Source organism: Athene noctua, chromosome 22 (assembly GCF_965140245.1).
Source record: "Athene noctua chromosome 22, bAthNoc1.hap1.1, whole genome shotgun sequence".
NCBI classification, from domain to species: domain Eukaryota; kingdom Metazoa; phylum Chordata; class Aves; order Strigiformes; family Strigidae; genus Athene; species Athene noctua.
This window is the reverse complement of record NC_134058.1, coordinates 7303075-7330560: the sequence shown is the minus strand read 5'-3', so window position 1 is coordinate 7330560 and position 27486 is coordinate 7303075. Positions and strand designations below refer to the sequence as shown.

Here is a 27486-nt window from a genome sequence, read left to right as displayed (position 1 = left end):
ACGGTGAAGAAACAGCCAGCCACAGAGAAACCAAAACTGCAGTGCAGCAACAGGGAGGGAATGGGGAGAGGGGACAAAAACTACCCCAAACATCCTCCTCATTTTCTCCCTACGCCTACCCATCACCACTGCTTTGCTCTGGTGGCCCTCTGCGATGGCATCAAGGCCACCATTGACACGGAGGGTGTCATCTGCCTCTTTGGAGTGCAGGGATCACCACAGAAAACTCGTAAGACCTCACACTCTGAAGACTGCAACTTAAACATGGTGCTTCTGCAAGAGGCTGTCACTCACACTCAGGGAATGGTAGCACACCTAATCCTCCCTTGTCGTTAAGGGCTTTTGGAGTCCAGGCTGGCAGCTAAGACAGCTTCCAGCTGGTGCCAAGTCAGTGTAGCAATATTTATACCCTTGGCATAGCTGCCCCCAGAATAGTTAATGAAAGTGTACCAGGCAGTTTGCGCCGAGGAATGCTACAGCTGGGGTTCAAAGCACTGTTCAGAGATGACAGCACAGTAGCGCGAACTTCCTAAACCTGGCAAGGGTCAGCAACAGAGCACTGAACGAAGAGGAGATGGAGATTTCAAAGCAAAAAAGCCAAACTGGCAGGTCAGAGACAAGCTTCCTGTTGCTCCCTAGCTCTTCCATACATGTCCATACCTTAGTGATGAGGCTGCCAATGTAGGGCAGAACTCCCCTGGCTGCCAGGTAGACCTTCCAGTGGGCTGGTTTGATGAGTTTCTGATACAGCGCCAGGTACTCAGCAGCACACTCGCCAGCAACACTCAGCTCATCCAGGTAACTAGTGGAGAGAAACACAAACTGACAACCACTTCACAGAACTAGAGGTATTCGCAGCTTAAGGACACCATGGAAAGAAAGAAAAAGCCTCCCCAAATCTATCCTCCCAGCCAACAATGTATTTGTTATTCATTACTCAATGGCTGAAGTGGTATTTTGTTCCAAAAAAGAGCTCCCCAAATGTGCTACTAGCATCAAGTGGGCTAAGTTATGTCACAGGAGTTGGAAGAGAGTTCACCTGATTATTTTGCTGTCTAAGAGGCAGAGGAAATGTCCACACAGCTGAACACCACCTGCTTACCCCTGGAAAAAGTACAGAGCTGCAATAGCTTATTGCCAGGCAGGAAAAAAAAAAAAGTCTCTCTCAATCTATACTATCCCAAGCTAATTAAGTTTTAGAATCCATCCCAAAGAGACCTGTGAACCAGAGGTATGCAAGGGAGAGGTGTGAGAAAAGTTGGAAGAAGGAAGAGATTCTCACAGGAATTAAAGAAAAATAATCCCAGAGCTGCCAAGTGTGGCAACACAGAAATACCTCGTCAGGAGATCAAGGACCTGCTGTTTGCGGCTGGGGATGGTAGCCAGGGCTTCCACAATAGTACACGCAGCCTGCCTCGCAGCTTGAGTGGCAGGAGTAAACAGCACCTAAGGCAAGAGCATTGACAAACAGTATCATCTGACATGCACAGATAAACCAGTGGTATTTTTACAAAAACGCACAGTGTACACTAGGACAGTTTAGTGACCTGGTGGCAGTGTTCCCTTGCTCTTCTGAACACTTGATTCTGTGAGAAAGCCTACTTTGCTTGCCACCAAAATGTTTACACAATGCACCGTGTAGGTGACATACTAATCCATATACACAAGAAGAAAAACTGCCCAGGACCTATGAAAATTCAGCGGTCAAAAAGCAGCTAAGTAGACAGGTAGGAACACTGTGGCAGGTAAAGGTTCAGAGTTTAAGAACATGCAGACTCCAGAATAAACGTTCAGGTGTAGTATTTTTAAGGGAACAAAGCTGCAAACCTGACTTGGGATTGGATACAGTCAGTTACACTCTCCCCAAATATCACTGCTTGTAATCTCTGCCCAGTGCACCCCACTAGTCTTCACCCACGTTTACCTGTCGCAGCCAATTGTTGTGTCCCAGCTTGAGATCCAGAGGGCAAGTTCTCTTTCCACGGCGACTCATGAACTGTTTCCATTTCCAGACATATTTTTCTGACAAGTAGAGCTGGTGAAGTTCAGCTTTGCTGGGAGATTTCCCATTGGCATCTATACCTGCAATATTGAACACAGCTCAAGAGAACTGTTGGCAGCTATCAACTGCAAACTGCCGTTGTATTTTTATCTTCAGACTGGAACTCTCCGAACTGCAGCTGAGAAGCTGAGTAGCTTCTCATTTCTTTCTGCTGCCATATTCACTTCTGCACGGAGCTATGTTCACTTTCAAGCCAGATGCAAATCCCATAGCCTCTCAGGGAATTCAATCAACTTTTCAGTCGGCTTGGTACCATTTTAAATAAGCAACATGTTTCATTTTTCACATTCCCCTGATTATCTTCAGGCACAGTGCATTTTCTGCTTAGGGTCTGAACAACACAGCCTAGAAAAGCCAGTGCTACAATCTCTATGAACTACACAGCTACGTGTGAAGATGGTATCAGATGTCATGGGACAGAAGCCAACACAGCTCTACAGAAGTACACTCCTTATTAAACTTGTGTTCCTTCACAAAATTGCACAGAGTTAAAAGCACAGGACTACCTCTGGCAGGGAGGCACTTTTTCCAAGCTTCATAGGATGCTTTGGGGTCCCTCTTGAGCCACAGCTGAGCTTGTGCATGGATTTCATTGCTGTAAGGCTTCACCGTGGTGAGAGCATCCACAGGCACATCCTAATAAACAAAAAAGCTCTATGATTCTTCAGAAAGCTGCAGCCTCTTCCCTTAAGAGTAACTCCTGCAGGTGAATCACTGGTTGCACCAGCTCCATGGATAGGTAAATGCAGCTCTTGGACAGCATCAGGTTATATAGTTTCTGTTAACGATGAACTAAGAGAGATGCCTCACTACAGTTACTACTGAAATATCAGTATACCCATCTGACATCCATCTGTCAAACCAGATAGCTATTACCAGATAGCTGGATGAAAGCAGAAACATCCCTTCTCCCTCACAAATGTTACCCTTAATTACAATCAAGAAGCAGCCAACCAATAAATTATCAGAATTGTAGCTCTGCATTTAAAAATCCAAGTTAAAAGTACACGATTCTACAAAGCTGTTGAAAGCACCAAAATAACCAAGCCATAGCTTTGAAGTAGCGCTTTCCCCATGCCTCAGATCTGAGCGGGAAAAAAAAAACCAAGTCCTGCTTTCAATAGTAGTGGTCAAAGCCACAAAAGAACAGTAAAAATGGAAAGCAGTTACCTGTAATTTGCAGTTTGTAAAGACAAGAGTCACAGTACTTCTGCTTTCCTAGTAACCATGACCAGGAAAAGCAAGCCCTGGCTTCCTCACAAAGTTATTAATCACTGAGATCAGTGTGCCAGACTTTCATCAGCAAATTTGCAGATGCTTTGCTCAGCATCTAAGGCAGTACCTTGTTTTTCTTGCTGGTTGGAGCAGGTGGCTTGATCAGCTTTTGAAGAATGCGCAGGCACATGAGGGTGATGTTTTCAACAACCACTGGAGTCTTGATGTTCACTGCCATCAGAAAGAGGCTGAGAGCTGAAAGACAGACACAAAGTTTTATTCCACTAAGATCTGCAGAGAGGACACCTCCCCAGCTCTATACAGCATATTAAATGTTTAGAGTTAGGAAAGACCTCATATCCTCAAGCAAAACTATCACATTTTCATGCAGCCATGGATGGCAAACAATCCTTTTGTATTACAGCAAGAGAGTCTTTGCCATCCTTCCCTCTACACCTCCATATTTCTATTTCTCAGCACTCCTGTTTCAAGAAATGCACTACCCCAAAAAAAGCTATCTGGTCCTAATTCCATTTTTATCCCTAATCATGAGCTGAGTCGGCATCAGTTCCCTTCCTTAAAATTTTACTATAGTGCCTGAATCTGGGCACAGCATTCTAAAGTAAAGCTGTCACACTTGTTGTCTGAACTCACCACACCGTAGTCGGAGCTCCCAGCAGCTGTCCTCCTTGGAGATGGAATCTGTTAGCAGCAACATTTCATATTGGAGGCTGCTAGCCTGTAACACAGACACATGTTCAAAGGCTTAAGAAGTCCTGGTGATGCAGCAGTCCTTTTTTACCTTCTGATGTTTAAAAAACACAGGTTCAAAACACACTGATCTAAGTAAATTTAATCCCATGCCCATTTGGGACGACTGGCAACCTGAGAGAGCTACAATCAACAGCCAAGAGAGGCAGAATTGTCTGAGGAAACTTGGGCACATACCTAATCACATAATTTTGTGCTTTATCTTAATTCCCATCAAGACACAAACACCTTCTGTATTACAAATAGACCATGGTAATAGAGAAGATGCAACGATTCGAATACACCAGCAGTTGCAGAGGGGCAGAAAACAGAAATAAGAAAACACTGGAGTCTCTCACCAAGTCTGGATTTGCCCAGTGTCCCTTCAGAGCTGCAGAAACCTTCCCAATGATTAAGTCATTCATTTGTTGTGTGGCCTCTGGATTGTCCCTAATCCCAGTAGGAAAAACAGAGAACAGTGTTATGCTGCGCTCGCACTAAATAACAAAAGCTCCTGGGATTTCAGCTTAGTTGGTAACAATTGCACAAGCAGTTACAGCCTACAGTTTGCTGATGTAAGATATCTCCCCTGTAAAGCTACTCCTTTTCTGATTTACAAGCATGTGGCTTTCCAGAGTTCACTGGAAGTCAGAGGGCTGCGAACACTGACTCACTGGAACACTAACCTTGTCAGAAGGCACATGAGCTGACGGACCTCCTCCCGCATAGTGGCTGCACCCCGGCGCAAGTTGTAGTCAAAGAGCTCTCGGATAAGGCCCTGGGACACGAGGATATGCCTGATGGCAGAGTTGGTGGCCAAAGCCCGGAGCAACGTTATGCAGTGTTCAGTGACGGCCGAGGCACAGCCATAGCATTTAGTTGATGATGTGTGGCCACAGCCCAGAACAGACAAGGCACGATACTGGCTGGCAGTAAACGTGGGTTGGACAGTGGTTCGTGAGGACTTCGTTGCTGCCTCCCTCTGTTGGAGATCATATTCCAGGAGTTCCTTTCGAGAGGCAAACACTTTCTGGAAACACAGAAAAAGAGAGATGAAAGTTGTGGAACTGGGAGGCAGCACATAATCACCAAACCCATTCACAGGTTATTTTCACTATGGAGGAACATTTTTAACCAAGTATCTCAAAACTTTAAATCCTTCATGTCAATGGCAGACTTGGGAAATCCATTAGAAATATCAGCCTAACTCCAGTTACCTGCTCTGTTAAAGGCTTGTTGTCTACTTCGCATGCAAAGTAACACTGGAAATGTGACAAATCCGTAGAATTAATTGTAACCATGGCTTTCAGAAATTACTATTCTGTTACTTCCCTGAAAATATGCAGCTGATCACCTATTGTTAATGGCATCATTAAATGCCAAATGACCATATCTTACTTCCTATTTCTGATATGTACTGTATCTGGTAACAGAAGGAAACACATGACCCAAATTGAAATCAAAGCACATCGTACCTGGATGATTTTGGAAAGTTCATCGAAAGAGTTCTTGCAGTCACCGCAATACTCCTGGGCTAACTGCAGTATGTATCTATTCACACTAGCTGAGGTAGAACTTATCCCTCCACTACTACCAGATTCATCCTGTAACAGAGGGGAAAACAAAAAGGAATCATATGCAGAGGCTACACACAGAAATAATGGCTGCAGAGCAGCATCTGAGGCAGGACCTTTAGAGGCTCTTGGCAGTGTCTCAGCAGCCTCGAGCTCTGTGCAAGATGCATCTGCCCTTTGTTACCTGTGGCTTTTCAGGAGCTGCCTCATTCACTTTACACAGAAGGTTTTCCAGCTGCGGTCGGTGTCCCATTAGTTGGTGATACACTCTGTCAGCCTTGTCCAGGAGAGTGTTGATATTTGTTACTGCCTATGAATAAAAAAGAAAAGGAAACTCTTATTTCATGTTCAGAGACAATTTTTTCATTCTACAAAACTGCAACCACCAACCTTCAAGTCGTCTGTCTTCTTGCCTTTCTCTAGCAAAAAAATAAACAGTGATCCTGCACCTGGCTTCTGCCAGGAGTACTGCTCTGCTGACACTATGCTCAGCACATTTATCCTCTGGGACAGGCCACATAGTGCAATGGGTTCTTCAGTCTTCAGCAGGGCTCCTCAGATGGGATGGTAAAAAACACAGTACAACCCAAATTCACCCCTATGTACAGCAAGGCAAAGAGATGCAGTGCTTGATAGCCAGTTTATAAGTAAAGCACTGAATTAGGTCTTTTGAAGACTTACTTATTTGGTGGAGCAAGACAGTAAATAAGGAACGCATTAGTCCGTGAGGAGCCTTGAAGGAGCACTGCTTTTCATGTTACTCCCAAGAGGGATGGACCTCTGATGTGCCTGTGCCACTGACCTGGCCAGAGGACACAGTATTTCATTAATTTATCTGCTATTAGTCTCACCTTCTTTCGATCCTCTTCATTTTCTATGGGATCCACTGCACAGCAAGGCTTGGCATACAACATGAAGTCAAAGCGAGCATATTTACAGAACCCACAGGCATTGCAAAGGAAGGGATCCTTCTCATCATAATTGATGGATCTGAAAGGCAAGCCAGAAAGGTCCAAGAATGCAGCCAAGCTTTATCAAGGTAACTGAGGCAGTGAAATAAGCTGTGGACTCAGTAGGTAGAAGGACAGCCCTTAAAACATTTAACCTACCAAATTGCCCTGGGGAAGCCCCAAGTGAAATACATGAGGTATGTGAGAATCAAAACCCACAAATCATGCAACAACAACAACAAAAATCCTTACAGAAGCAGTGCCGCATTCTGGCCCAGAAAAAGCAGAAACAGATGTGAATTTGTTCCTCACAATTCTACTTTGACTACAGCAATTCCCAGCAGAACGCCAGACTAGGGCACTGTGCCCTTTACAAGAACACAGATAAAAGGAAACCATTTTGTTTTGTAAGGTCTGGGCTTTCAATAGCTTTCACTCTTCACCCAGTTGCAGTGGGACTAACTACAGCATACTTATTATCCCGTTGCAGACTACAGTAGCATGACACGGACTGATTTATAGCTTCCATAATTCAAGAAGGGATGGGGAAACCTTTCAATATAGCAGGAATTGTCTGATCTTTGGAAAATCTGCTAAACACCTTGAATCCCATGAGGATTAGAACGGAATACGGGACAACAATAAGGGAGGAAGAGGTATCAGATAAGGAAACAAAACTCAAAGAAGAGAAGGATTTATAATGCTGTAGTGAAAGCCTGAATAGTGCACAGTAAATTATGCCCTGAGCCCTGCTCTGAATGAGGAGAGCACAACAAAAGCTCTGAATAGACAAGCCAGCACTGTCCGTCCAGCACGCTAAAGCAAGGGATTCTGTGGGGAAACCCCCCTGCAATCCTATAATTGAACTCCAGCCTCATGCCCTTGAACAGGCAGGCCAAAAACAACCTCCTCCTGAGAATTTTCCTGTTTAAACTTCAGCGGGCTTGATCTGAAACTTCTGTGTTCTTTCAGTATTGTCGTATCAGGTTTCCTTTGTTAGCCTGCATTAACATTAAATCCCTGTAAGCCTGTTTTATACTTCTCGACTAATTTGATTGTGCGGTTGTATTAACCAGAATCATGTATTTAACTAGCAGGGAATTTTGTTGAACATCACAGACAGGCAACAGCACAAGGGCTCCATAAACCCCCAGCGCTGGCTCTGTGGGGAGGCACGAGGATGCCATACCTGCACTTGTGGCACTGGTACACGTTTTCACCACAGTTCCCACACACCCCTGGGTTGGCTGGGACGGACGCGCTACACCGGGGGCACTGCAGGGTCTCCGTGGAAGCCTGGTAATTCTCATAGAAATCTGCAAATTCAATCATCAGGTTCGAAGCCACAATGGGCAGCGGCAAATCAATCTTCACCTCTGCCTGGCCTGGGGTCAGCTGGACTTTTTTAGCTTTGTGCCAACGAGCCGGCCTGGAAAAAGAAAAGCAAGCAGCATTGTTTTTCAGTGGGGAAGTACCCTCCCTGCCCACGTATGAAGAGAAGCCAAACACAACCGTCTCGGCTCCAAATCTACTTTAAATTGGATGAATGGAGAGCAGTTCCAGGATCCGTTTCCTTAGCTTCTGCATTGACATGATATGTAGCCAGAAATACATTTTAAGCCTTTATCCTCTTCATAGAGAGAGACTGTTTAGGATTAAAGAGCTGTTGATGCCTCATGGAAAAACTTTAATTCTACAGACATTTTCTAGGGATTTTCACCTCCATTTTTTTATTAGTAAGGACATTTGCATGAAAACAGGATATTTATTTCTAAAGATCTCATCTGCTCCCACTGCTTATTCTCAACCTGAAGTCAGAATCCTTGCTTTGTGACATCATAATCCTCTCCACAGCAGCCACTTGTGATGTCACAGAGGATTAAGACTTCAAATAAGCAATAAGCGGCAGGCACAGATTAATCCCTAAGCCAAAGAGATCTGATACTAGTGAGAACATCTCAAGAAGTAAGAAGGGAAAGCATATAAGCAGAACTGGCTCCAGCCTGAGCAATGTATTGAAAACGAGCAATTTTTCATAGGTAAAGCAGCAGCCGAGAGTTAGGCGATCCAACTTTAATTTTAATTCTACTATATGGCTTCAAACAAGTAATGTTAATGCCTTCTGCATTTCTGGACATGCTGCAAGGTCTAAATCCCTTTCTGAGTCAAACTCTCCATGAGGTGCTCTTGGTATTAATACTGATTTCCACACAATTAAGTTAGGTGCTTAAACCTGAGCCTGTACAAAGTTTGCATACAGAAATTTTACAGGCATATTTCAAGCTCTAGGTGAAATTTAGATCTTTTGTTCAACAATTTACTGGAGAAGATTCAGAACAATTCCACCCAATTGGGCTGACAGTGATGAGTAATAGTCCAAGAAGGAACGTTAGCTAAAACAAGAAGCCAGGCACCTTGGTAGAAATAGTAACATCAAATGCAGAGACTGGCACACAAAAACCATGGATGAACGTACTTGTTCTTCAGCTCCACTATGGCTTGCACTGTCCTGTTGTTGTAATAAAGGTTGATGGTTCGGACCATTTTGGTTCGTTTCAAGTCTCCTATCTTCACTGTCACTTTGCTGATGGTGTGGCTGCCGATTAGTTTCACCACTTGCTGGGTGGTAGTATACCGTGTGTCCACTTTAATGGAGGAAAGCTTGATGTACTGAGAAGACAAAAAACCAGGACATGCTGCCTGTACGATGACCTCCCAAAAAACTCAGAAACACAGCAAATCACACTGCTGTAAACGCTTGGGATCCCTATAACTGGAAAGGGTTTAAGAACAGCAGTTACTTACACAGAAGGGCACCTCTGGGTTGTTGCAGACAAGGCAAGGATCGCTCTCCAGGTAATAGCCATCAAACTCCACCAGACCAGACAGCGTGCTGGAATGAGGGGAAGAACACCGACCTATCTAATTTGGCATTCACTGTGTTTTAAACACAAGCCATTCAATCAGAATAGGTTTAGTTTACCTGTAGTCCCCAATCCCAGATTTAGTTACAGAAGCATTACAATTTACAGCACATTGAAAATTACCATTTTTCACTAGGTAGTGTTTTAGTGTAATTATTAACTGCCACACTATGACTAAGACCACAACACTTAATTCTGCAAGTCTGTATTCTCCAGTTGGTCCTAGTATTCTGTAATGTTTACTGAACAAATGAATGCAAAAAAGCTAAAGCCAAACTACTGCTGACAGCACCACAGAACGTCACATTTTTCAGATGGCAGAAAGGAATCTGCTATTCTCCCAAGACCAGTTGCAGCAAGCGTGCAATCTCAGTAGGGGTCCCTCCTCCACCACAATTTTACTAGAAGAATTGTGTATTCCCCTGTGGATCGCAGCTCAGCTGCTGAAAAGCTCTTTAGTGAAGTGGATCAAAGTCAGATGTAACTCACTTGTAAATGTTGGAGTTAGGGTGGTTGGTAAGAATGTGGTTTTGAGTCCGAAGGATCTCCACAGCCTTTTGGGAGTATTCCTTCAACTGAAACACAATTAAGAAAATACTGTCTTCTCAACACTGTTTATTATTGCTACAAAAACATAAAGATTTCTCATCTTGGGACACTCCACATCCCCCAGAAGATGCATGTACTATGCTCACAGGAATTTATGTGGTCAAATCATTACCCAGGAATGTTACAGATCCTAAAATTAGACCTTCACCACAATAACAGTGCTATTTGTCAGCCAATCACTGCAAATGCCTGCTAAGATTCATAAGGCATTCCCAGCTCTTTAAACACACACATGCAAATATCAGTGTGTCTAAATGATTTGTTCTCAAGCTCACTGGTCCCCTAAGAAATCCTACCACTTCCTTTGTTCAAAAGTCGTGGTTACAAAAGATTTCTAGGAGCTGAAATATCAAAAATGTCTAATTTAGAGCTAGCAGATAAATGTATTTTCCCACAAAGGCTTCCTGTGGGAAAGAAGTTTTCTTCTAAATAATAAAAAAACCCCAACCAAAAAATATCTTCCCCCCAAAAAGAACCCCACCAAACCCCCCAAAACAATAAAACAAAAAAAATCCACACTCTCCAATTTTTTAAGGACCCTGCCTTTTTTAACATTCTAATTTTAGGAACAAAAAAAAATTTCCAGCAGAAGCACTTTTGACAGAAAATCTGTCCCAGCTGTACCATAAACAAGCACTAACATAATTCACACTAAAGCAGCAGGACCTGGGATTTGGGTCTCCTCCTTTGCAGAATGACACAGTACCTTTTTCTCAGTCTGCTGTGTTTTCAGAGAGAAGTATCCCAGGAGATCTACAAACTGGGCAGCTTTTCTTCCATAGGCTGGAAGTTCTGGCCAGATTGACCACATGAGATCCAACAGTAATTCCTGCTGAGACTTGTTAGAGTTCCTGTTGAATGGATTGCATATCAATTAGGCCTGTGAAGATAGCTGCATCGACTGCATGGCACACAATCTTATTCTAAATGAAAATACATGCTGCAGTTCACCAGACTTGGAAACCATGATCTTGCAATACATCAGAGTTGACAGTTAAATCTCATCACTTCTTGCCACCAGCTGTTTTCTAGCACTCTCTGAAACAAAAGCAGCTGTCCTGCAACAACTGAATAGAGTTCTGAAGGAGTTCAGCACTCTGAAGTGTGCCTTTCCCTACATAACCCCCAATTTTTAACTGTATGAGCCTGCATCTGCCTCAGAAATGCACTTGCCCACAAACACCTACTCCTGTAGCTGTCAGGAGCCAGATTCTGCAGACAGAAATAAAATGCTTCTTGCAGATGATAAGCTGCTCAGTAATAAGTAAGTCACAACTTCTACCTCCAGCCCCAATAACTGCAAAATGATGTGAGCCACTCAAGGGGATGCAATCATCAGCACCCCTCGGGACAGAGGCTGGAGCATTAACACACAAGGAGAGAGCTCTCCACAACTGAGCTGAGACTGGCCAAGAGGAGCTGGCTCAGAGGCTCCCTCTCCCAGCTCACCTGTAGATGTGGAGCGCGAGGCAGTGGGCCTGCCATCTCACGGAGGAGGAGTTGGACTCCAGCAAGAAGCAGCGCAGGAACTGAATGAGGGTCTCCTTGTCAGCAAACTTGTTCAGCTGGTTCACCAGAGCTGTACAGAGCTGATCTTCCTGACTGCCCGAACTGTCGCCTAGGGGTGGCACAAGACAGACAGACTTAAAGTAGGTGAATGGAATACCTCACAGGTAGGCTAGCTCCCTATTTAACAGATCACAGAGTGAGGATAATAGGGACAAATTACTGTGTTACAGGCAAGTTTAACGTTCCTTCCTTTTTCCAAAAATATAACCTAGTATTCCTGACTAACACAGAAGAAAACTGCTGGAAAACTTGCCACTGAGGACATGAGAAATGTGCTACACGTCCTGATAAAAAGAGAAGGATCAACATGGGGCAGTGAAAAGATTCACAGAGAAACATCTGATAGAGAAAGGCAAAATGGTTCCTTGAAGAAAAGCCAAGAGAGAATTTATGCCCATGACTTTTATAGGAAAGCTTAATTACTTTCCCAGGACTTCGGGTATCCATTAAGCAGCAGCCCTGTCTCCAACAGAGCTTAGGAGTCAGACAGAGGAAACAAGTCTGAACATAATCACTGAAGAGCAGAGCTAACTGGGTGTGCATCTCCTGTACCTGTTTTAATCCCCAGGAGCATTTCAACCTCCAACAACCCAGGATAGCCAAGTTAGGTGGCAGCTACTTCATCACTAGCCTAGGTAACTTCCATTAGACAACTTAAAGCCCACTCAGGTTAATAAATACTCACAGTGGGTTTGAGATATCTCACTTTGGGATATACTCAGCACTTACTTTCAACCCCAACACTTAAGGCATACTGCTTCATCTTTGCCTGTTCCCAATCTACATATGGTAGAACTGCTCTTCTCTCCTAATTGCTGCTGTGGTCTGCAAGTGCCCTTGCCACGACCCATGACCCCTTCATAACAGTGGGATTTATCACAATGAGAAACAAACAGTTCTCTCTAAAGAGAACAAGAAAGGCTGAGAGGAGCAGACTTCATCCCTAAAACCACCACAGAACAGGGCATAGCTGCAGCTCACCCTCTCGCTCCTTTTCCTTTTCTTCTTTCTTGCTCTTTTTAGTGGAGGATTTGCTCTGTGTCGCTGGCTGCCCAGAGCCTGATGCTGCAGGAGCAGAGGTGGAAGAGGTGCTTGATGATCCGGAGGATGAAGCTACAGATAGCACTTTACTGCCACACAGAGCACAAGACAGCAGCTGCAGGAGAACTGGTGACACTCCTTCATCTACCAGGAAGCTGACTTGAAGGAGGAAGTAGAGAACTGCTGCAGAGAAAAGAAGAAAATCTTTGAAGCCTGAATTAAAAAAACCAAGCAAAGTAACTCCAACCTAAAACAAAAAACCCCTTTGAATATGACAAGGACCATCCTCACAAACTCACAGAACCCTCCTGTACTGTTCTCTGTACACTACAGAAGTGTAACATTTGGGTACAGCAAGGTGAAGTGTTTCATCCCAAATTACACACTGGAACAATGGCAGTGCAAGCGAGAGAACACGGCTCTCCTATTCTTGTAAATTATCTGTTACACCACTCTTCAGCTAAGGAACAGATGCAATTAGAGCACTCTGATGATTAGTACTGGAAACAGTTCAGTCCTACTCAAAACTCTCAGCTGTGTCCCCCCTTCTTCTGTGCTGAGCTTCCCATCTGAGAAGTCTTGATTCAAATCATGTAACACGTCCCCTCTGCTCCCTCAAATACTCCCAGAGAAAGAACTCACAGTCATCTTTAATGCAGAATTTCTGCCAGTTTACTGTTCGCTGTGTGGCAATCTCTGCACAAGCCTTTAAATGTTCCATCTGAAAGGCACAATGGGACAGGATTAAACACCATGTCAGTATTTCTATTACTGACATCTTACATAAATGCAACACACACTTCTTCCTAGCGCAGCAGCAGCACACTTTTCCTTACCAAGCTGATCAACGTATCATACTGCAGGGCAGAGCCTGAACTCGCGGTGACCACACTGGCACGAAGGAAAATGCCTTGCTCTTCCAGGAGCTTTTTGATTCCACGAACATGAGAGTCCAGCGTGTGAAGGTCTCTGAGCTGGCGGTATTTATCCTTTGATCCACAGATAAAGAGCAAAAGCTTGCGGACTTGGCGGCGCACGAATGGAGTCTGCTGGATCATCAGGTACTAGATAAAGAAAAGCCTACAATATCAGCACTGTGAACTCACCAGCAGGCAACTTGTGCCAACAAAAATACAATATGTTTTCTTACAAAAAGAAGAGACATAGAAGATGCTTTCCTGAATCTGTCAGCTTTAAGGTAAAATTGCTCGTAAAAGTCAGTCACAGGCAAAAGGAACAGGGCACAGCAACACCACAGCATCCCAAGCTGTGCAACTGTGAAACAGCTTCTGAAAACCATTCTTTGCCATCTGTGACCTCAAACAAAAAGCTAGTCAAGCCTGATGAAGAAATCCTAGCCCACACTTGTGCAAACATAAGATAATTTGTTATCTCAAGTAGGAAGCTGTACAACCAAAGGAACTGAAAAGATATACTCTAGATATCTTACTGATTTCTTTTTCAAGGAGTAAGTTCAATACCAACAGCTGAGCGTGATGTTACACTGTACCATCTCAGAGAAGGTTTTCTATTTGAGTTTTCTGGCAGCAAAACATTGAGTTACAGGAAATAATGGCAATCTTATTTTTCATGTATTCTTTCCTACAGATTCCTGTTCAACAGGAATAAAAGCCAACAGTTCAACTTCTTTCAAGGGGGATTAAAAATCAGAGAGGGATCTGAGATCAGTTATGCTAAAGCTCATCTCTCCCATGAAAGGTAACGTTACTGGAGTTGTTTTGTTAAAATCCATAGGTGTATCACGTTCTCACCTCAGACAGAAAGTAGAACCAGGAGTGATCAAAGATGGGAGGTGGGATGCGGGAGTTCGTGTCTGCAATCTTCTTGATCTGGTAGGGCAGGCGCAGTACCATCTCTGTCAGGAGCTGCGTGTAGGCCTCAAAAACATCTGCAGCATGACCCTGAAAGCAAGAGCCATCAATGAGGCTCTGGCACAGAACGCTCCCAGTGGAGTGTCACAACAAGCTACAAGGTGCATTCATGTTTTTCTAAAAACAAAGCTTTTCTGCACCTTTGCAGTCAGAAGAAACTCTCCCAGCTGATAAATAGAAACAAGCCAACAAACCTGCATAAGGATTGAACTAGATGGCAACTGTTAGGATGCAGCAAGCTAGTCTGCAGTAATCAGGCATTTTAACATATGAGCTTTCAACTCAGGAGACATTCTTAACTTTTAACTAGGCTTTTTTCACTGCACCTGTACACATATCTGCCCCAGCAGCATCTTAGCATAAAGGCACCAGGGTGGTCAAACAAGTTTAGGATTTAGTGTGGAAATCCCCCTCAACTGCTAGGCTCCCTTGCCACAGGAAGTGTAGTGGTGGCTCAGAAATTCTGCCTGCCAAGCAAAAGGAGTCACGCGATGGAGCAGCTTCCCTTCAGGAAGATTAACACTTCAACCAGAAACAGTGACAGCAGCTTCAGAGAACTGCCTGGTTCAGGAGTGCATCGATGGATATAGCGAGCTGCGCTGCTCCGAGAGAACTCAGAGCAATCCTAGTTGTAACTACATGCTAAGGGAACAGATTTTAATTGCACTACTAAGGGAAAACCAGTCCTGCAAGGATATTTACTTGCTTCTGTGCAGCAGTCTTTTACTGCAGGTCACTCAAAGCTAACAGCACAGGGTAGGACTCACCTTCACATACTGGCGGAGGAAAAAAGGGCTCATGTCAGGTGGAGAAGAAGTAGTGTGAGGTTTCAGGAGCTGGCTGGTGGCTACAGGCTCCTCGTCATTCTGCTGGCTTTTCCAGTACTCCAGCAAAGACTTCAGCACATGTAGACAGTAGTCAACAGCACCAGAGCTCAACAGTGCGGCAGCAGTGGCACTAGAGATGAGGGAGGAAGACTGAAACCAAGAGGAGATGGATTACTAAAGCACCTGAGAACCACTGTGTCAGAAGAGCAGAGGAAGCTGTGAGAATCAGGCAGCAGTTGCTGACAGTATGGATAAGAGAGCAGGTTTTGACGAAACTTTACAGGCAGCTTTTAAGTTTGGGGTTTCTTTGAGGTTGGGGTTTTTGTTTTTTTGTGTTTATGAAAAGCAACTCAAATATTTACAGAGACTCTTTTGAACAAGCGCTTAGTAAAGGAAAACAAATAAAATCTCCTCTTAAGTCTAATCTCCCCTCGACACATGTGCCAGAGGCCACTCTGCTATGGATTAGACGACTAGGGCTTTTTTTTCCTTCTCCCCCCTCCCCTCCCCCCCTTTTTTTAAAAAAAAAAGTTGGGATTTCTATTTGTTTATCTGGGATTTGGCCAGCTGGGCATGAATTCTGGTAGAGAAAGAGTCCCTGTTGCAGATGCTGCTCAGAGGCTCTGCTCCACCCAGGTATTGCTCCACCTGCATTCTGCAAGACGATGAGCTTTGATTTCTGTGGGAAGCTCAAGTAAATAACAAAGGCTGGAGAAAAAGCTACTGTAAATAAAACTATTAAAGCATCCCTGTAAATCCAAACAAACCCCACAGCTCATAAGCTCATTAAAATTTGATGCAGTTCAGACTAAATTTTTTAACCTCTATGCTTTTTTATTAATCTCCTTCCCACCACACATACTGCTTTTTATGCCTTATTACTGTACCTTTTAGCAACAAATATCTAAGGAATCCTCTTAGCGACTTTTACGTTGACACAGCAGCATATTGCTTTCCAATAATCACATTACAAATCCTCTTTAACCCCTTCAGCACCCTCAGATGCAAGGAAAAAATCTGCTAGACCGTTTTAAATAACATCATTAATGTGCTGCCCTTAGCTCAGTCAAAAACCATGCACAAAACAAGTGAATCCAGTTGTCTTTACAAGTCGGTTTCCTCCATTCTGAGTCTCAGCAAAGATCTTTTTTCACAAGATTCAAGCAGCATTCCAGACTCCTCAAAATTTTCCGAAGCACTTTTAACTGTTTTTCAGTTTGAGACCAGCTATTTCAGTTAGCAGCTTTCAGACCACCTTTGATGAACAAAACCCCCTGGCCACATCATCCCCCTGACAAAGCAATTTGAAGAATGTACCTCACAAATGGAAGACTTGGATCCTGACTTAGTTCTGGACATGAACACACTAAGCAGCCTCATTACCACCAAGTGCACTTCATTCACAGGAGAGCGTTCATTTTTCTTGGACACATCCTGCAAGGAGAGAGCTTGCTTACTTACACAGCTGAGCACAATGTCCTGAGCACCTACATTTCGGTGCTCTGATCCTCATGAAGCATTTCTAATTTAAGCTCAAGCAGTAATACTAAAAAAGCAGCACAAATTCCTCAGTGTAAGGGTAGACAGTGGCCTGGATGCCAGAGAACAGTATTACACAAATGAAAATCTATATATGTCAATTATGCATTACTGATCGTGTCTGTTCTAAGAGTTGAATTCAAGTGAAACAAATTTTCACGCTTACTTGTGGATGCCCGAACCATAAAACAGTGAGAGTTACACTCATGTCATTTTCTACCTTATGTGAAGCAAGCCAAGAGAAATAAACTGCCTGAGCACATCCATACAGCGGCGTGTTTCTATTACTCCCATGCATCTAATTCCTCCAGGGAAAGAAACCCCATCCAAGAGGAGCAAATCGGGAGTGTGCGTGCATACTACAGTTTACCTTTTTGTCCATGCACAGTTCTGCAATCAGTTGGGACAGAAGGTTATCTAAAGCTCCCTTATCTTTCTCATCATCTCCATCTAGGTCTGTTGTGAGCATCAGAATAACCTGGGAATAGAAGTCAGAGAATTAACAGAAGGCAGATTCCATGTTTTCAAGATAAATACATATTATCTTTCACAAAACATGGCACGTTTTATCTGGATTAATCTATGTTCTTTCCCAAATTCTGCCTGCCCTGTCACAGCCTAATATGAACACGCAGTATAAAGAAAAAGAAAGGGAAAAGCATGTGCCAGTGGAAACCCAGCAGTAGTAGCAGTGATTAACTGTTTGATTAGGGTTTAACTCCTGAGCCCTCCTCACTCACCTGCATGTAAGGAATGGCCCGGACTCCTCCAACGTTCCTCAGCTGAGGTAAGTTTTGCAGCAGCCTCTCCAGCAACATCAGTCGGACCATGTGCAGCCTGGGAAGTCAGAAGCCAGGAATCAGACACAAAGCACTTCAGACACATCACAAGAAATATCAGTCACAGCAGGATCACCAACAGAGCACTGCAATTGACCACGGAAGTCCAGAGCGTGAGGAAATCTTAAGGTCATGAAATCCAGGCAGACAGGAGTGGCCTCCCTCAGACTTCAGTCAAGCCATGTCAAAGATGCAGAGCAACTCTGACAATGCACGAGGCTATTCACTTCAGAACTACACTGCCTACCATGACCACCTGCAGAATCTAACTGTCTAGAAACAGATACTACAAATCAGTTCCAAACCACACTGTAAAAATACTGAGCATCCATTCCCACAGAATGAAAAACTGCAGATCTTTCCCAAAGCGCTTTGCACTCCTGCACATACTTCTTCCTAACACTCAATTTCACAAGCTCCCAAGTTGTAGACTTTAGTGATTCCTCTGTTTACTAGACTCATGCAGGATTATTTCATCACTTCACATAGGCAGCAGTTTCTGAGACACACGTTGGGTATGTTCAACACATGAACACACAGAGGAAGGCATTTTGCTCGGTTCTATGTTTCTGGCTTTCGATTCTTACTATCCAGAGTCACAAATGATACTCCATGGATTTCAGCACCTATAGTCCAATTTTCTATAAACAATGACACTGCAGACCAGGTGTGCTATTCCTGAAGAGAAAAACAAAGCCCCTTGCCTGTTGCTGGTGTGGACATCTCCCTCTGCCTCCCCTTCTCCTTCCGAGCCATCTCCCTCTTGCTGGCCTGTGGTAGTGCTGATGGCACCCGTGCTCGAGCTGACACTGCCTGGTCCAGCAGGGTGGCCCTCAGCTGTCGTGTCCCCATAGGCACTACTACGGCCAGACACTGAAAAAGGGAAATAAAAAAAGGGAAACACTGTGTCAGCACAATCGAACACGCATCTTGCCTGCTTCACAGCAACCAACACAGCTGAACTATACTTTGGAATTATGGTTCTAAGGAGACAGTGTCTTTGGTTATCTTCATAAGGCTACAAGAGTCATTTCCACACATGCAACTTAAGACCCCCAGCATTCTTTTGCTTGCCAGACTCATCTTTGTGGCCCAGACTGAATTGGTTCCACAGCAGTAATTTAAACCCAGTCAGAGAAGGCATGGATGGGCAGGATGGACATAATTTTTTAGTAGAAGTGTGATTATTTTACCTGGATATCAGCCCTAAACAAAAAAGAGAGAGATTAATTCTACCCCATCCAAATTTATTCAGCAGTATAGTGAATTTCTTTTGTCTTGCTCTAGGCTACTGCATTCTGTTAGTACAGGGCAGCAAAAACTACTGCAGATTCCATACTTCTAGAGAACTACAAAAAGTGAGCAAATATTCAGTCTGTACAGCACTTTGGCAGTAACCATAAAACGATACACGGCATCATCTACCTGCAACTGAGATTTCTTCTTTGCCAGGGACTATCCATGCCCTCCCACTCTGGTAAAGTCCTGTTACAGTAGAAAACAGACGTACAGACACCAGTGCAGCAAGAGATACTCACCACTGTGCTCACCAGCTACGGAGTCCACCGCACTGCCACCGCTCTCAGAGCCCACGCTCCCGCCGTGGTCTGCAGGTGAGGTCCGGAGAGTTGAGCCATCTGTTGCAGCCGTGCTGCCTTCATCATCAGACGCTGGAGCTAAGAGAATAAAGAGAGCTGTTACAAGTAAAAACACTGCCTTGATATAACTTCAAAAGACACACATGCTATGAAAGAAAAGCCACGAATATTTGTCTTTGTTTCTTGAGTCAATTTTCAACTACAAATCAAAAGGGAACTCAGAAGTGTCCACCAGTACATTTAAGCTTGCTAAAAGCAGTGGAGGGGAGATACCCTGAGAAGGAAACCTTCTCATCAGATAGATAATCATGCAAGATACTTGAAGAACAACGTTGTTTATAAATGCAAAGGAAATGCAGTATAGGGCTTATTTTGTCTGCGTTATTTTAAGGAGAGGAAATAAATTCCTCAGAAGCCTGCAATGAAAGTCCATCAAAGCAGGAAAAGCCCATAAACACACTACCAAAATTGGATGAAGCCAACAGTAATAATTGGTTCTTCAAAACCGTATTTACAAACAAATTTTAAGGACAAAAATCAAAGAAGTTTGATTCCTCGCAGTGAACAGTTACCTGATGCTGTTGTATCTGAGAGCGTTCCAGCATCAAGAGAAGAAGAGCTGGGTGCTTGGCCAGACAGTCCTAAGCTCTGAAGTCCAAGTGCACTACTGCTGCTCCCTGCAAGAAGAAAACAAATCATGAGTATCTTTCCATCAAATAATTATGTTAACTCCGGCCTTCTCTGTATATTTCATAGTTCTATTATTTTTGCTTTGTTGGCAGTGACATCAACAGCTTCTGTTTTGTTTCCTTCCCATTTCCTCCTATTCTGTTTACCTTTTTGACTGCCAAGAATGCCTACATCTTACCTTGCTGATCTTGTTGCAGACTCAGGGCAATAGCTAATTCCACCATTGTTTCATCATCTGCATCTGGAGGAATATCCAGCATAGGAGGGAATCCCTCTGCTCCAGCCAGAAGAGCCTCCAGGGGAGAAGGGTTCCCATTATTCACATTTTCAGAAGTCTCCAGAACCATAGATTCAGACTATGGAGAGGAAACACAGTGGGAGCTGTCACCAAACCACCACAAGCTACTGGAGCACTACAAACTGATTCATCATAACTAAATGAAACTCAAGTACCTAACATACTTAAAAAGGCTCCAAAGAGAAGCACTATGGACTTACCACCATCTCGAAGTCTCCATGATCAACTTCGCTTTGCTCCTGGCTTTCTTGTCGGATATGTTCACCGTTTGCTATCCCAGAACTCTGCAGCTTGTCTTCTGCATCATCGTCATCATCATCATCCTTATCTCCTGGGTTACAAAGGATTGACTCACAAATGCACTCTTCCCTTACTTCATCACAAACAAGGTAATCAATGCTGGAAAAAACCCTAAGCTATTCTCAGTTCACTCCCAATCACTAATGGATTCCATGACAACTACAATTCACATCAATGCTAAAAAAGTATCTCTTAGATGGAGATCTGATACTCTAATTTTGGTCTGCACACATCTTTATGACTGAGTTATAAGGACTTGACAATAGGCACAGAAATACTAATAGAGTCTAGATTACTACCCTCTAGATAAAATAATCAGATTTCCCTATCACTGAAAGAGGAGTATCTCAAAAAGATCTCCTCTTTGAATCCCAGAATATCAAAGAAGTGAATGTTTATTTTAAAAAAAAAAAGTTTTTAGGGGGCAAGAGCAAGCAAAAGAAAGGAGAAAGACTGGTTTTAGTACTATCTTTTCTTGTCTTTTCTGACAAATAAAGTAGGTAATGCTCATTTAACAGCAAAGATGAATGGATCTTGCATACCCATAGGAGTATTGCTCCTAGGGGAGGATGGCAAGGTGACGTGTCTCCGCTTGTTCCTTGGTCTCAGCACTCTGATCAAAGCTTGCTTGCAAGAAAAGCTCACTGCAGGATCCTAGAGGGTTAATAGTTAATCATTAAACTTGTTAAGCTTTAAGTGCTTATTCACAGTATTTGGAAAGATAGCTGAAAATACACTTAGGATTCTCTGTTGGTCATGACTCAGGTAAGACATGTGTCACTGCCTAACTTGTAAACGCCCCGTTTCCCCCAGCACTCACAAAGCAATACTTATCGTTCCACATGCAGCGCATGACAAACATTACTAAAACACAAGGACAGAGAAATTTCCCCTTCAGTCACTTCTGGCTGTTATGTTTTTGGCTGCAAGCCTCTATTTTGTATCTATACTAAGTATTATCGTTCTACCTGCATTTAATTCTCTTCCTACCACCGAACCAAGGAATTATTTAGGTTGGAGAAGACCTTTAAGATCGAGTCCAACTGTTAACCTAACACTGCCAAGTCCCACTAAACCACATCCCCGAGTGCCACATCTACATGGCTTTTAAATGCCTCCAGGGACTCAACCCCTTCCCTGGGCAGCCTGTTCCAACGCTTGATAACCCTTTTGGTGAAGAAATTTTTTCTAATATCCAATCTAAACCTCCCCAGAGCAGTGTTATAGGCTGAAGCAGAGCAGAGTAAGATCACGTACCGGGCAAAGTAACATCTGCATGTAGATCTTGGATGCTGTGTGGATACAATCCAGTTCACATGTGCAGTATCCGTGGATAATATCCACTAAAGCATTGACTGTGGCTTCAATGTGAGTGAGACCTAAGGAGGAATAGAAGTAAGACTGTCGTCAACCATCCTTCCATTTCTGCACATAGAGACGCTGCAGAAAACATCTTTTGTTTGTAGACTTCAAGGCACAACGTTAGCACACAAATATATTGACATTGCAGTCCAATATGAGTTTACACACCAGTCTTGTCTGCCTAATGGAATACTGTGCACACCACATACCAGCACCACTGAACTGAATATCCATGTAGTCAAATGTGAATAAATCAATCATGAGTCCCTTTTTACTAGCACAATACACCTACTTCTGAACAAAAGCATTAGAGCAGAATTTGCAGCTATACCATAGAAAACATGTGTTGCATCACTAGCATCTTAAGCCTAGTTTGGAAGAAGTAATTTTCTCTGTTTACAAGATTAAAATAGGATCCTTCAAAATACACAGGCAAATGAAGAGGCAGCACACCTGGCAGGCAGGCAGGGGCAAGGAAGGCATTTTTGGGTTTTGATGCGTGTAGCCTCCAGAAGTGGTTAACCAGCTGGGTAATAAACGTGCAGCCATCTCCTTCAGCGTGTTTCTGGGCCTCTTGCCCTTCTTCACTCTCTGTACAGAACGAAAAATAGTTGTCAGATATGTGCAGGGGAAAGCAGGGTAACAAGTAGGGTAACAAGCAGGGTAACACCAAGTTTATTTGAAATAGCGAAATAGCTTTGGTTAGAGGCTCCAACGTCCTCATTACAAGGACTATCACACACATAACAAATGTGTCAAACACAGTCCCTGTCACAGCGACCCAGATACCCTGAGGCATCTTCAATTATCACAACAGAAAGCTGAAGAAAAATCACAGACTTCTCTACCCGTTTCCAACTGTGGCAGCTTTGATTCTGTATAGTGGACCAGATTGTTGGGTCTCATGATAGCAATGGATCGAGCAGTGATGACCAGCCTCTGAAATACTTCGGGATCAAGGTCTTTTCCTTCTTTGGTTGAGGAACTCAAATACTGAATGGCTTTACTTAGCAATGCCTGATCCTGTAAAGTGAAAAATAATATAGGCAAAGAAAACCAACAGACAGCAGCACAACAAAGCTAGTGAAGTACAACTGTGGGACAGATCCAGGGGAAAGCCAGCACTTGCTGTTTTAACTCTTGACCAGAGTCATCAAGAAGGACGACTAGTATTAAAAAGTCACCCTGTAACAAAAGAAATCTGGCTTGAGAATTGATTTTCATATTTGCTTCCCCCCAGGCTTAAACACGGATGGAAAGACCGTGTATAAACATAATCATTCAAGTGGTTAGCAAAGGCTATCTGCAGGCATCCACGCCATTACGGCAGCGATGTCAGAACACTGGCTAACCTCTGCTTACCCCAGAGCTTCCCTATCACCCCAAGCCAGATGCCTGTGGAAACGGAAACCAGAGCTATGGACACAGTTTGCAAACAAACATCATGTGCTTCAAGATCCTGATTTCTCTAAGTTAACAGACAGCATTTCCCACCAAAATCTTCAAAAAGCAGTTTAAGTGGTGAAGTTGTGAAACACAAAAGCCACGGAGGCAGGCAGGGAGAGCTAAAGGAAAATTAGCCAGTGTTTACGCTGCACGAATGAAGGGCTTTCTAGGGGTGTGTTGCACCTCCACCATAAAGCAGCAAGTTACAGGGGACACTGAAATCCTTGCAGTGTGTTACCTTGTGGTTATGGTACGCTGAGCGGCTGGTGTGCAAGCTAGCCAAGAGGCTCTTGGTTTGTTGCTGGACACTGGAAGGAGCTGGCATGGATAGCAGCATAGTAGCCAGTTCCTGAGCTGCCACCTTATTCTTCTCCTGCTCCCAAGAACAGACAAAAAACCATCTGTCAGTACATTTACCATCAGGGTGATGTATGAGTGATTGCTCAGCATACCTGCAGCTCCCTCCCCTCCCTGCACTGTGCATGCAAGTTTCTGCCTTCCTTCAGTACCATTTTGACAGCATCTTCAATTTATTATTTGACATTTAAGGAACATTTCACATGTCTACATAAGAACAAGTCCTTTTGAGATTTATGGGCTTCTACCCTGCTGGCTTTGTAAACGAGGTCACTTCACAGCGCAAAAATCCCACCAGCCATAAATGCAAATACCAATTGTCATTCTAAACTAGTTTCAAATGCTTTTCGCTAAGTCAACTTTCAGATCAGTGCTCTGAGCAAAACGGATGCGGCTCTCTTCCGTATCAGGCCCCCAGGGCTGCAGGAGGTGCTGCTGATCTTGCCCCTCCTCCCCCATCTCTGAAAGCTCAAGAATGTATTCAGAAAGTTACTTGCCTTCTCGTTCACTGGTCCTACAGCAAAGCAGCTTTCCAGCGCTTCTAAAGAACTCACTACTAGCCTGAAGGGAGAAAGGAAAGCAGGCTTGAGTACAGCAACCCTTCTCTCTCCTTAGCACTTTGCTTTATGCAGGCTACAGTCATGAGTAGCTCAGAGACAGCTAACGAATGCCAAGTACAAAATCAAAGCATGATAAAACCTGCCACAGGCACCATGCATATCATTTCATTGTGTTACAGACCAGAGTTAAACCTGGCTCACGCTCACAGACAAACTTAGGACTGCTTTAATAATCCACAGCTGAAAGACAGGGGCTTTTCTCTACCAAAGAGGATAAAACATTTCCTTACGCAGCCTGCAGCAGGGATAACTTGGATTGTCTTGACAGTACCAATTCACCATGGCCCACAGACGTACATATGACTGCAGATCAAGGGTTGGTATGACACATGGGAAAAAGCGTAACCGACTTTTCTAAGGGAGCAAGATTCTACTCGCTTGTTATTTTCACACAGGTTGCTCTTTCCAATTTGGAGTTTCAGTGCAAAATACTCTGGAGGAAAATTAACTTGGAGCACTGGGTATGACCCAAGTGAGAGATGCTGAAGTCCAAACTTTTGACAGCAGTGAGGCAGGCTAGTAAAATACTTGCCCCGAGGGAAAACCTTATTTACAACCTGTGGCAAAGTGCTGCATCTCCCTCACAGCACCACTTCATGCCCTTTGCTGCATCTCCCTCACAGCACCCGCTTCATGCCTCGTGGTAGAACTACCTGAAAAGCCATCTGACACACCAGAAAGAGCAGTGCAAGAATACAGGGAAAAGGAGGGAAGAGATAGCGTTAAGGGGAGAAATAACAATTGGATACAAAGTAGAAGAAACAACAATTGTCTGGACTGGTGGTGATATATAAAATAACATTCCTCAACCCACAGCCACCCTCTAGAAAGCTATAGGGGAACATAAGTGGGAGAAAAAGAGGCAAGGAGGGAACAAAGCAGAAAGAGGAGTCTGTCAAACAAGCAACAGTTATGCTGTATACAGCAAAAATCTGCAAACCACCTCATCTTTACATTTCTCTAAACCATCTGCCATGCAATGACCAGAATGTAAAGAAGCAAATGTCACTTGGAAAACAAACAAAAAAAACAGTCAACAAAAGCCACATCATGTGTTCGGTCTCTGACACACACTCATTCGTGCAGAGAAAAGGATGGCATACTAACCGGTCCAGGGTGGTTAAGGACTCAGTTTCAGAACTTGGGGGGAGCAAAGAAAAAGGAAAAAAAAAAAAAAAAAATGTGTAAAGCTCACAGAAAAACTCCCTAGAACACATTCTAAGCAAAAGGCAAATTAAATGGGGAAATCAGGAAGCCAGGAGAGCGCTATATACAGTAACTCTAAGCATGTTTCTTTCTGTCTGAGCAGCAGACACTGGCCTAATAGCAAAACAAATAAAGGAGATCCAGGCCACCTAGCACAGAGAAGCCAAGCACATTGCTTAAAACACCACTGAAGGTTAAATTTAAAGTGCAGACACCAAACTTCTGAAAGCCATTAGCTGTTCCTACTCAAGAGGCCCTTTGTAAGGTAATCATGCTGCGTTCTGTAAGATATAAGTAAAAATAAAAAAAAATAATTTCTTTGGTTCTGAGATTTTAGAATATAATCCCATTGCTTTGGAAAACCAGAAAGCATGTCTGCGCAGAGGGGGACATCTTGTGGAGATGTCACAGTAGAGGAGGGGAAAAAAGAGAAAAGAAGCACAGGAAAAAAAATCTCAGGAACAAGATATTGAAGGATGGCTAAACAGGTCCTTCAAGTGGACATTAACTGACATTTCAAGCCCCAAACCTTTACCTGAGAATTTCAGTAAGACAAAACTAACCACCACTTACAGTCAAGCAGCGTATCCCTTAAAATGCTCACTTTTTCAGCGGTGCTAGTTCCTCTGATTTGTTTCCCTCCCAGTCTCGCTACCTTGCCAGGCTTTCTACAAACCTTATGGCACAGACTGAGCTCAGAAAAAGAACACGGGGTGGATATAAAAAAAAAAGTTCTCCTTTTTCTCCTAAACATATGCCCAGCTCACCCGTGTGGTTTGACTCTCAGTAGGGATATGCAGGGTAAAAAAAACCTAACGCTTTCTCCACCCCAGTAGTTAAGTCTGAGACATACGGGCTACAAGATAAGTTGGTAGGAACCACTAGCTTAAAGCAAGGTCACACACAAAGCCATCCTCAAAACGGAACTTAATTTCAGAGAGGTCTAATCTTTGTGAGCTCTAGAGAATGAAAAAGGGCCAGCTTGAAATGAGAAAATGTACCAAGAAGGCAGAAATCTCTTTTAGCTCTTCAAGACTGCTGAAACAAACGAACTCAGCAAGACAAAGCATGCACACAGATCTATCCATCTACTCCACCAGATAAAACAAGAGTGAGCACAAAGCCCTCCTCAGAAGATAATAATTGACTTTTTAGTTGTTGTTTTGTATGGCAGTGAGAACAAGTCACTAACTCACTTAAGATCTCCCGGTTAAGCAAGGCACACAAGCATACCTAGGTCCCCTCTACAGCAACTACCCAATTTTCAAGGAGAAATAAAGACAGACTGCAGAAATACCTCTCCAGGACAGTCCCACTGGCAGCAGCAGGGGTAGTCGACTCTGTGTCTCCAGTGCCATTCCCTTGATTGAGGTTAGGGGGACAAACATTGCTCACTGAAGCAGATGGAAAATCCTCGGGGGGCTCATCAGGCCATCCAAACTGCTCTTTGGTTTTGCCATAAATTTTTATGGAATCCATCATTGTGACTCCAGCAGGATCCACAGAAGCCCCAACTGCAGCAATGAGAGAAGTTTTTAAAAACTAACAGAACAGTTTCTTTTGAATAAAAACAAGCACAGACAGCCTTATAAGGTCAGGATGGCAATTACTCTGCATCAATATACCACCGCTCCGGCAATTTCGTCTCCTTTTCAAGGTCACTTTTTTATCTATTACCTCAACACAAAATTACTGAGCTGAGCTACTGCACGTTCATCAACTGCAGCAAGAAACTGGGCCCTGAAGTTATAAAATGTTCAGGATCTGCCCCTCAACCTGTTTCTGCAGTCAGATCAAACAAACAGATTGTGGAAACCC

The 27486-nt window shown here is 43.6% G+C and overlaps 1 protein-coding gene across 2 annotated transcripts in view; it reads right to left on the bottom strand.

Annotated features, from left to right (window-relative positions):
• The window catches only part of UBR4 (ubiquitin protein ligase E3 component n-recognin 4), a 77768-nt gene that overhangs the window by 18995 nt on the left and 31287 nt on the right, over positions 1–27486 (bottom strand). The window contains exons 49-86 of one of the 2 annotated variants that reach the window (XM_074924673.1): positions 26966–27182; positions 25570–25602; positions 24340–24403; positions 23724–23858; positions 22888–23062; positions 22493–22630; positions 21935–22056; positions 21220–21331; positions 20578–20708; positions 20258–20435; positions 19962–20066; positions 19330–19485; positions 18496–18664; positions 17693–17789; positions 17323–17430; positions 16731–16847; positions 15354–15563; positions 14467–14616; positions 13531–13758; positions 13337–13415; positions 12635–12877; positions 11534–11702; positions 10791–10935; positions 9965–10050; positions 9357–9444; positions 9028–9221; positions 7741–7980; positions 6453–6591; positions 5786–5911; positions 5503–5631; positions 4714–5057; positions 4387–4477; positions 3932–4016; positions 3405–3532; positions 2569–2698; positions 1925–2082; positions 1337–1446; positions 661–802 (exon numbers count right to left, since the gene is read on the bottom strand). In XM_074924673.1, the coding sequence (XP_074780774.1) occupies positions 661–802; positions 1337–1446; positions 1925–2082; positions 2569–2698; positions 3405–3532; positions 3932–4016; positions 4387–4477; positions 4714–5057; positions 5503–5631; positions 5786–5911; positions 6453–6591; positions 7741–7980; positions 9028–9221; positions 9357–9444; positions 9965–10050; positions 10791–10935; positions 11534–11702; positions 12635–12877; positions 13337–13415; positions 13531–13758; positions 14467–14616; positions 15354–15563; positions 16731–16847; positions 17323–17430; positions 17693–17789; positions 18496–18664; positions 19330–19485; positions 19962–20066; positions 20258–20435; positions 20578–20708; positions 21220–21331; positions 21935–22056; positions 22493–22630; positions 22888–23062; positions 23724–23858; positions 24340–24403; positions 25570–25602; positions 26966–27182 (5471 nt within the window). The remainder of the gene's footprint in view (positions 1–660; positions 803–1336; positions 1447–1924; positions 2083–2568; positions 2699–3404; positions 3533–3931; positions 4017–4386; positions 4478–4713; positions 5058–5502; positions 5632–5785; positions 5912–6452; positions 6592–7740; positions 7981–9027; positions 9222–9356; positions 9445–9964; positions 10051–10790; positions 10936–11533; positions 11703–12634; positions 12878–13336; positions 13416–13530; positions 13759–14466; positions 14617–15353; positions 15564–16730; positions 16848–17322; positions 17431–17692; positions 17790–18495; positions 18665–19329; positions 19486–19961; positions 20067–20257; positions 20436–20577; positions 20709–21219; positions 21332–21934; positions 22057–22492; positions 22631–22887; positions 23063–23723; positions 23859–24339; positions 24404–25569; positions 25603–26965; positions 27183–27486) is intronic. The other variant, XM_074924674.1, reaches the window with a different exon arrangement.